This window comes from Leptodactylus fuscus, chromosome 9 (genome assembly GCF_031893055.1).
Source record: "Leptodactylus fuscus isolate aLepFus1 chromosome 9, aLepFus1.hap2, whole genome shotgun sequence".
NCBI lineage: Eukaryota > Metazoa > Chordata > Amphibia > Anura > Leptodactylidae > Leptodactylus > Leptodactylus fuscus.
This window is the reverse complement of record NC_134273.1, coordinates 12,489,295-12,498,626: the sequence shown is the minus strand read 5'-3', so window position 1 is coordinate 12,498,626 and position 9,332 is coordinate 12,489,295. Positions and strand designations below refer to the sequence as shown.

General features: G+C 46.0%; 1 protein-coding gene across 1 annotated transcript; it reads left to right on the top strand.

The window, feature by feature from the left end:
- The first annotated feature begins 819 nt into the window (after positions 1-819).
- Positions 820-8,977, top strand: CYB5RL (cytochrome b5 reductase like). The gene is made up of 7 exons (XM_075286123.1): positions 820-841; positions 4,633-4,809; positions 5,958-6,106; positions 6,438-6,525; positions 6,761-6,865; positions 7,247-7,450; positions 8,308-8,977. The coding sequence occupies exons 2-7, from the start codon at positions 4,636-4,638 to the stop codon at positions 8,509-8,511; spliced, it is 924 nt and encodes a 307-aa protein (XP_075142224.1). The 5' UTR covers positions 820-841; positions 4,633-4,635; the 3' UTR covers positions 8,512-8,977.
- The last annotated feature ends 355 nt before the right edge of the window (positions 8,978-9,332 follow it).

Sequence of the window (9,332 nt, the reverse complement as noted above, 5' to 3'; positions counted from 1 at the left end):
GGAATCAGTCTGAGAGATCAGAGCCGGAATCAGTCTGAGAGGTCAGAGCCAGAATCAGTATGAGAGGTCAGAGCCTGAATCAGTCTGAGAGGTCAGAGCCAGAATCAGTCTGAGAGGTCAGAGCCAGGATCAGTCTGAGAGGTCAGAGCCAGAATCAGTCTGAGAGGTCAGAGCCAGAATTAGTATGAGAGGTCAGAGCCAGAATCTGTCTGAGAGGTCAGAGCCAGAATCTATTTGAGAGGTCAGAGCCAGAATCAGTCTGAGAGTTCAGAGCCAGAAGCAGTATGAAAGGTCAGAACCGGAATCAGTCTGAGAGGTCAGAGCCAGAATTAGTATGAGAGGTCTGAGCCAGAATCTGTCTGAGAGGTCAGAGCCAGAATCTGTCTGAGAGGTCAGAGCCAGAATCAGTCTGAGAGGTGAGAGCCAGAATCAGTCTGAGAGGTCAGAGCCAGAAGCAGTATGAAAGGTCAGAACCGGAATCAGTCTGAGAGGTCAGAGCCAGAATCGGTATGAGAGGTCAGAGCCATATATATGCGCTCGCAAATACAGGGTGTCCAAAAAAAAACACACGCGCACATGGGCGCGGGTGTCCCATATATATGCGCGCGCATATACAGGGTGTCCCTAAAAAATGTATACACATTTTAGCAGCTGATAACTCTATTATTTATTCTTTCTTTACAGACTGAACCCATTACGAGCGCTCCCATTGAAGTTAAAGGGAAGTGTTCGGCAGCCTGCCGTAGTGCTGGCATGTACGGCTGTGATACACGCTCGGCGTTACTCTGTGTGAATGTTCCCTTACACGTGGTTGTGCACGTCAGTTTCACAACCTGAACAGGTGAGAGGCCATCGGGTCTAAATAGATATTATTACTTTTTATACTTTTTTTGTACCAACCATATTTTAAAAATTACTACACTATCATCGGTTTTTGCTCGGTGCTGTTTTGTTTTGTGTTCTCTTTGAAGTTTAATATGATGGAAGTTCTTGGTTGTCCTGATCTGGTCCTAGTCTTCGCTGAAGTCCTCGCCTGTCTTGAATTGTGTTCAGTCCTGGTCTTGGGTTGTGTCTGGCCTTGTCCTGGATTGTGTCTGGCCTTGTCCTGGATTGTGTCTATTCCTGTCCTTGGGCTGTATCTAGTCCTGTATTGGGCTGTGTGTAGCCTGGTCTTGGGCTGTGTCTAGACCTATTCTTGGGCTGTGTCTGACCCTGTCCTGGATCGGGTCTAGTCCTGGTCTTGGGCTGTGTCTGACCTTGTCCTGTCTTGGGCTGTATCTAGTCCTGTCTTGGACTGTATCTAGTCCTGTATTGGGCCGTGTCTAGACCTATTCTTGGGCTGTGTCTGACCCTGTCCTAGATTGTGTCTAGTCCTGTCTTGGACTGTATCTAGTCCTGTATTGGCCTGGTGTAGCCTGCTTTTGGGCCGTGTCTAGACCTATCCTTGGGCTGTGTCTGGCCTTGTCCTGTATTGTGTCTAGTCCTGTCTTGGGCTGTATCTAGTCCTGTATTGGCCTGGTGTAGCCTGCTTTTGGGCCGTGTCTAGACCTATCCTTGGGCTGTGTCTGGCCTTGTCCTGTATTGTGTCTAGTCCTGTCTTGGGCTGTATCTAGTTCTGACCTAGGGCTTTGTTTAGCCTGGTCTTTGGATGCTTCTTAGTCTTGTCTTGGGCTCCGTATACTCCTGATCTAATATTATCTATAGTCAGAGTGTTTTGAGCATGCATTATCCCTAGCCTCACACAGCGGGGACTCAGTAGTCAGCACTGCTACATCTGTCAGACCCCATAGGAATGTTATTATCCATATTCTGCACTGATTCTATGCTGACGGCTTAAAGTGACAGAGCAGACTTTCATATAACCTTCATGGAGTGCATCTGTCAGGGGTTTGTGTGATGCTGCGGTGCCGCACGTGTCTCATTCAGTTCATTCTTTGTTACACACATATATATATATATATATATATATATATATATATATATATATATATATACATACTGTACATATCATGGAGGCTTCAGACCCGGGAGGTCAATTATTACCATCTCCCAGTACATGCTCGGCGTTCTACCTCCCAGAGGACACAATCCGCAGCAGAACCATCACCCAATTATATCGACAACACAGCAGGAGCCACAATTATTATTATTTCTTTCTAGTCACGTCCAATGTAAGCATTATAAAAAGTATTTGCCCCCTTCCAGAATCATTATTTATGAGTGTAAATGTACTTCAGTACTTTCCTCCTTTATTTGTAAGTGCAGAAGTCTCGCCCCTGGCCATTGGGGGTAGCTGGTTCCATAGATCCAAAAAGCCCCAAGATGTCTCCGTAGGACAGAGGCAGGGTCTTCAGTATGGCACTTGTGAACCGAGTAGGGTCCAGTACGTAGACAATGGGACTGAGCCACAGAACTACCATTGGAGAGGCTAGACAATGTTGCAGACAGAAAAATGGAAAAGAGTCCATGTTGCTAGTTGGGATGGGTACAGCACAGATCCAGTTGTGAACCCTCACGTCATCTTATCAAGAGACTGAGTTGGCCTGGAACCTGGAGGACAAACCTGGGTTTGTCCTTGTAACATAAGAGACCAGCTTGTAGGCCGTGGGTTAAAGACCAGAGGCAAAGACAGCAGAGACACTGCACTTATTTGGAGATCCCTGGGTGGAAGTGGTGATCCTGACACCGCCAAAAACGGCCTATAGAGTCACCTGTAGGGGTGAGATGAAGCCGCTTCTCCCCAGTTCTGTTGATCTACTTGTTAAATATTTGGCAGGTTTGCAAAGACAGTGATAAAAGGTTCCACCGATGTGATTCTGAGCCTCCGGTAGAGCAGGAAGCCATAGGCCTCCTGCCCTACCACTCTGATATATAGGTTAAAAGTACCCTGCGGTCTACAAGGTGCGAGGAAAACAGACAAGTTACGTGTCCTGGTGCAGGTGGTGGAATAATCACTGCCTTGTGTCCCCCGTGTCGGGTCACTCATGTCCTCTCAGAACTCCCGGTACCTTGTATGTGGCTCACAATCTGGAAGAAGAAGCAGCGTCACCGCGGGATGGCGGAGGTGAGTATAATATTCACACATCGGGGGGGTTATAATAAGGGGACATTGTGGGGGATTATATTATTGGGGGAATCAGGTTACATTACAGGAGGGTATAAAAACATGGTGGCAGCAGGTGACATTGATGGTCTTAGAGCACATTGGGGGGATTGGTTATATCATGGGGGTATCAGAGGATATTGGGGGAATATTAATACAAAGAGACACCATTTATATCAGGCTATAGTCATACTATCTTCTTTCTATCTTGAAACACTATGCTAAAAAAGCGCAATGCCACAAAAAATGTTTAACAAAAATATATCAGACTTTATTTAAATACATGTTAAAACATATATAAGAAAAGAGATAATGAGGTGGTACAACCATACAAAAAATGGAGGCCCAATTGAGATAATACTATATATTAGTAAGTAAATGACACTCTCATTGCATACATATAAGGATATATACAATATTTAGAGTGCAAATACAACATAGAATTATCATAGTACAAAAATATTAATTATCTATGGGAAGACCTCCATATAGTAAACGCACCCCCAGGGACCTCCAAACAAGGACACAGGTCACAGCATGGGCATGTTATACTGTATGGGGGACACACTGCTGGGCATATAATACTGTGGGGGGACACTGCTGGGCATGAAATACTGTGTGTGTGTGGGGGGGACTGCTGGGCATGTAATACTGTGGGGGGGCACTGCTGAGCATGAAATACTGTGCACGCCACTGCCCTCCCCCTTAGATGCGGCAGTACCCCCAAAGATCTCCTGCTCCCCCTTAAATGCCAGAAACACCCAAAGAACCCTGTCTCCCTCCATGCCAACGACTCATATACCACCCTAAACATCAATCCAATCCCCCAGACCTTCCGGGATACAGTCCCATATAAAACATCACTCTCTTTTCAGCCTCATCCAACATGCAGTCCCGTGTAACTACATAACTCACCCCCCCAGCCTTACCCAATGTGCAGCCCCATGTAACTACATCACTCCCCCCTCAGCCTCATCCAACATGCAGTCCCGTGTAACTACGTAACTCACCCCTCCCAGCCTTACCCAACGTGAAGCCCCATGTAACTAACTCACTCCCCCCTCAGCCTCATCCAACGTGCAGCCCCATGTAACTACATCACTTGCTTCCCTCAGCCTAGTCGAACATGCAGTCCTATGTCACTACATCACTCTCTCCCCTCAGCCTCATCCAACGTGCAGTCCCATGTAACTACATCACTCTCTCCCGTCAGCTTTGTAATGGCGTATAACATGCAATGTGATACCGGACATGAAAAGTCCTCTTTATGAAATCCCCATTGGCCACACAACCCTATTCTCTCTTCACAGGGGAATTTACTAAGACTGATGCTCTGTACGCCAATCTTAATAAAGTACCGCGCCGGCGAGCAGAAGGAACACTGTAGTATGTCTTTTTTGGCGCCGATTTTACACCCATCTATGCTAGAAATCTAGTGTACATGGGTCAGTAAATCCCTCCCATATGTATAGAACAGATTTTGCTCTGAAGGTTTCTATGACGTTATGTATTTGTATATTGCTCTGCAGGTTATGAATAACGATAATGACTGGTTGTCACTAAAACCAGTGGAACCAACACCTGCCCAGTGCTGTGGAAGTGGCTGCACCCCCTGTATATATGATCTGTATCAGGCTGAGCTGGAAGTGTGGCAGAGAGCAAAGGAAAGAGGCGACCCAAACCTACTCCGAAAAAACAAAGTAGAGGTAATTAGTTGTTCACTAACTGTACATATATTACTTTACTGATCCTGTTTTACATCCTGTATTATACTCCAGAGCTGCGCTCACTATTCTGCTGGTACAGTCACTGTGTACATACATTACATTACTTATCCTGTATTATACTCCAGAGCTGCGCTCACTATTCTGCTGGTACAGTCACTGTGTACATACATTACATTACTTATCCTGTATTATACTCCAGAGCTGCACTCACTATTCTGCTGGTACAGTCACTGTGTACACACATTACATTACTTATCCTGTATTATACTCCAGAGCTGCGCTCACTATTCTGCTGGTACAGTCACTGTGTACATACATTACATTACTTATCCTGTATTATACTCCAGAGCTGCGCTCACTATTCTGCTGGTGCAGTCACTGTGTACATACATTACATTACTTATCCTGTATTATACTCCAGAGCTGCGCTCACTATTCTGCTGGTGCAGTCACTGTGTACACACATTACATTACTTATCCTGTATTATACTCCAGACCTGCGCTCACTATTCTGCTGGTACAGTCACTGTGTACATACATTACATTACTTATCCTGTATTATACTCCAGAGCTGCGCTCACTATTCTGCTGGTACAGTCACTGTGTACATACATTACATTACTTATCCTGTATTATACTCCAGAGCTGCGCTCACTATTCTGCTGGTGCAGTCACTGTGTACATACATTACATTACTTATCCTGTATTATACTCCAGAGCTGCGCTCACTATTCTGCTGGTACAGTCACTGTGTACATACATTACATTACTTATCCTGTATTATACTCCAGAGCTGCGCTCACTATTCTGCTGGTACAGTCACTGTGTACATACATTACATTACTTATCCTGTATTATACTCCAGAGCTGCGCTCACTATTCTGCTGGTACAGTCACTGTGTACATACATTACATTACTTATCCTGTATTATACTCCAGAGCTGCGCTCACTATTCTGCTGGTACAGTCACTGTGTACATACATTACATTACTTATCCTGTATTATACTCCAGAGCTGCGCTCACTATTCTGCTGGTACAGTCACTGTGTACATACATTACATTACTTATCCTGTATTATACTCCAGAGCTGCGCTCACTATTCTGCTGGCAATCCTTCTCCCACAGAGCCACAATGTACTGCTGAGTCCAGAAACATTCACCGATTTCCAGCTGTGCTCCGTGGAGCGAGAGACTGAGGACACGAGTCGCTACAGATTTCAGCTTCCCCCTGGAGAAAGTTTGGGACTGAAGTTGGGACAACATCTTGTATTAAGGTATTACGTACACGCAATTCTTATAGACTCCCTCATACACATGCATGCTCAGCTGAGCAGCCATGTTTTAGAAGTCCTGCACAACCCCCTTCACTAGCCTAGGTCTGCCATAGATAGCTATCTCCGGTGCTCCCATTAAAATGGATGAAGCGGCGCATGCTGTCTGACCCGCTGGGGTACAAAGCAGTGATCAGATCCCCACAATTCCATTAGCTGTGACCAGAATATCTTGTTCACATAGCAGGACAACTGAAGTGACAAACAAAACAAGAATCGCCACCATGTTCCGCATTTACAAGAAGGCTGACGGTTGTATTTTTTCTTTCCATAGGGGTCTTGTAGATGGAGTCGAGGTCCAGCGAGCGTACACCCCGGTTAGTTCTGTGGATGTGAAGGGCCATTTTGAAGTTTTAATAAAGGTAAATGAACCCGCTGACCTGTCCCGTGTGCAGTGGGAGACGGCTATAGAGTTCAGTCTTACCTTTTATGTCCCAATGAATCCTGAAGCTGTACCTAGGCACAGGCAAGGCCCTCACTGTGGCCATACTGCACCCCCAATCCATGGCAGGGCAAACATACGGTTCCTGCCCTAGTCACTGTACCCATTCAGGACGGCCTATCACATGCAAAGTGACGTCTCCTATGTTATTGCAGGTCTATGAGCATGGCTTGATGTCACAGTATATAAGACGCTGGAGACAAGGAGACTCTATAGCATGGAGGGGGCCCTTCGGAGGTTTTACATACAAACCGAACAAGGTCAGTATTTAAGAAGCCATAAGATAAGAATGGGTCTGGCTAGCCATGGCTACCACACTGACTGAACACTTGGTAGGGTGCATGGAGGCTTAGGTTACTCCTGCAAGGAGTTTGTATGTTCTCCCCGTGTTTGCATAGGTTTCCGCCCATACACCAAAGACAAACTGATAGGGACTGTAGATTGTGAGCCCTATATGGGACTATAAGACTAGACTAAGAGGAGGCTCCAGGGCCACACTTGTTGCAATGCCAGACATAACTCCTAGATAAGACAAGCTTCTGTTTTTGTAATCTCGGACGCCCCCTTTAACCCAGTATGTGCTCTAAGCCTCCGTGGTGTCACTCAGGTTCCATGTGAGTTCTTGTTTCTGCTTGGCTTAGTTCGGAGAGCTGCTTATGTTGTGTTCGGGAACAGGAATAGCCCCCATGCTTCCCATCTTGACCCACGTGACGGACAACGATGACGATGAGACCTTCATAACCCTGGTGGTCTGTGCTCGCAATTTCCAAAATGTTTATATGAAGGACTTCCTGAAGGAGCAGTCAAGATACTGGAACGTCCGGATATTCTATGTCCTTAGCCAAGTGAGTATGCCACATTGGGTGGGGGTGGGGGGGTTAGGCTGCTTTAACACGGAGTAACGCTCCGCTCATTCTGACACGTAAACACGTGTCAGAGTGAGCGCAGTAAAACAGAACCCCATTGGCTTCAATGGGTTCGGTCTTACACGCGCTACCCATTGAACTCAATGGGATGCTTTTTAACCCATTGATTTTAATGTGTAGCTTGTGTAAGAAAGCACCCATTGAAGTCAATGGGATTCTGTTTTACTGCGCTCACTCTGACACGTGTTGACGTGTCAGAATGAGTGGCGTGTTACTCCGTGTGAATGCAGCCTTAGGATTAATAATTGATAACCTATCTTTGAACGAATCTGACCTGCGATCAGGCCATGTGAACGATGAATGTGACATCACATGGTGGAAGCAACAATCAGGGAGCATCGCTGCCACCTCAAACAGCTGATCCGCAGGGGTTCTGGATGTTGGACCCCCGCTGATCTTTAATTAATGACTTGCTGAACTGCTCTCATTTACAGGATAGGTGTGAATTTGCTCATAATGGGGTCCAACCTCTTGGAAACCTATGATCTCAAGGAAGGGGACCCAGTTTCTCCCAGGTATTCCAGGCGTGTGCCCACATCATTTATCTCTATCAGGACTTACGGAGAGAGCGTGGCCTGCTGCCCCATTCATATGGGAAAAGCAGGATTCAGCATAAGTGGAGTCCCAGCGGTCAGACCCCACCAGTCACCTATCCTGCTATTCACCAAGCTGAGTCCTGCACGGCTCTCTCATTGGTCTATATCTTATGCAGACACTTCTATTTCACATTAATCTAAGTTATTTTTGCTCAGTTGACTCAACTTTTTTTGTCACAGGAACAATCTTTAGAAAATCTGCCCATGAGCTATAAGGAGAACTCAAAGCTTGGACGAATAGACTCCATGTTCTTGGCCAAGGTGCTGCAGACCTGCAGGAGGAAGCCCTACACACTCCTATGTGGCTCGGTCTCATTCGCTGAGGACATGGCTAAGATGCTGGAAGGGCTGCAGCAGGACAAAGCCTCCATATTCTCCTTCTAACAAATCTGTGAATGAAACTTAAAGGGAGACAATATTGCAGCCAGAATTGAGGATATCGTTCCTTAAGCCCTCTGACTCTTCACATGACCAAGATGTCTTACACTGGTGCTTGAATGTTTGTGGACTCTTCAGAATGTTTTATATTTTTGGATAAAGTTGACCTAAAACTGTATCAGATTTTCCCTCATTTACTAAGAGTAGCTAAAGAGAAACAAAGGAGTCAAAAAGATTAGATTCCTTTATTTATGATCCAATATCAATGAGTGGTAAAAATATGTGACCCTCTGTGGTTAGGAAATAATTTGGGGGTCAATCGTGTGAGAGGGATCTATCAAAGTCTGATCTTCACAGAAGTGTATCATGGCACGACATAGGCGGGACCTCAGAAGAAGAGTTGTTATTGCTTATGAGGCTGGAAAAGGTTACTCAACCATCTTTAAAGGGATCCTATCATTAAAACTCAATTTTTACTGCCTACCACGTTAGAATAGCCTTAAGGAAGGTTATTCTTCTCCTACCTTTAGATGTCTTCTCGCAGCACTGGGGGCGGTCCCCAATGCTACAAGAGAACTCTCCAGCGCCGCCTCCATCTTCTTCCGGAGCTGGGATCAAACCTTTAGGCCTCGGCAGCCGACTGCGCATGCCCACAGGCCATAAGAAAATGGCCGCTAACAATACTGTCGGCTTTGCCCTAGAAGTTTGAAGCCACCACTGGAAGAAGACGCAAAGAAGTCCTGTTCCTGAAGAAGATGGAGGTGGCGTTGGAGAGTTCTCTCGCAGCATTGGGGACGCCCCCAGTGCTGTTTGAGTGCTGAGGACCG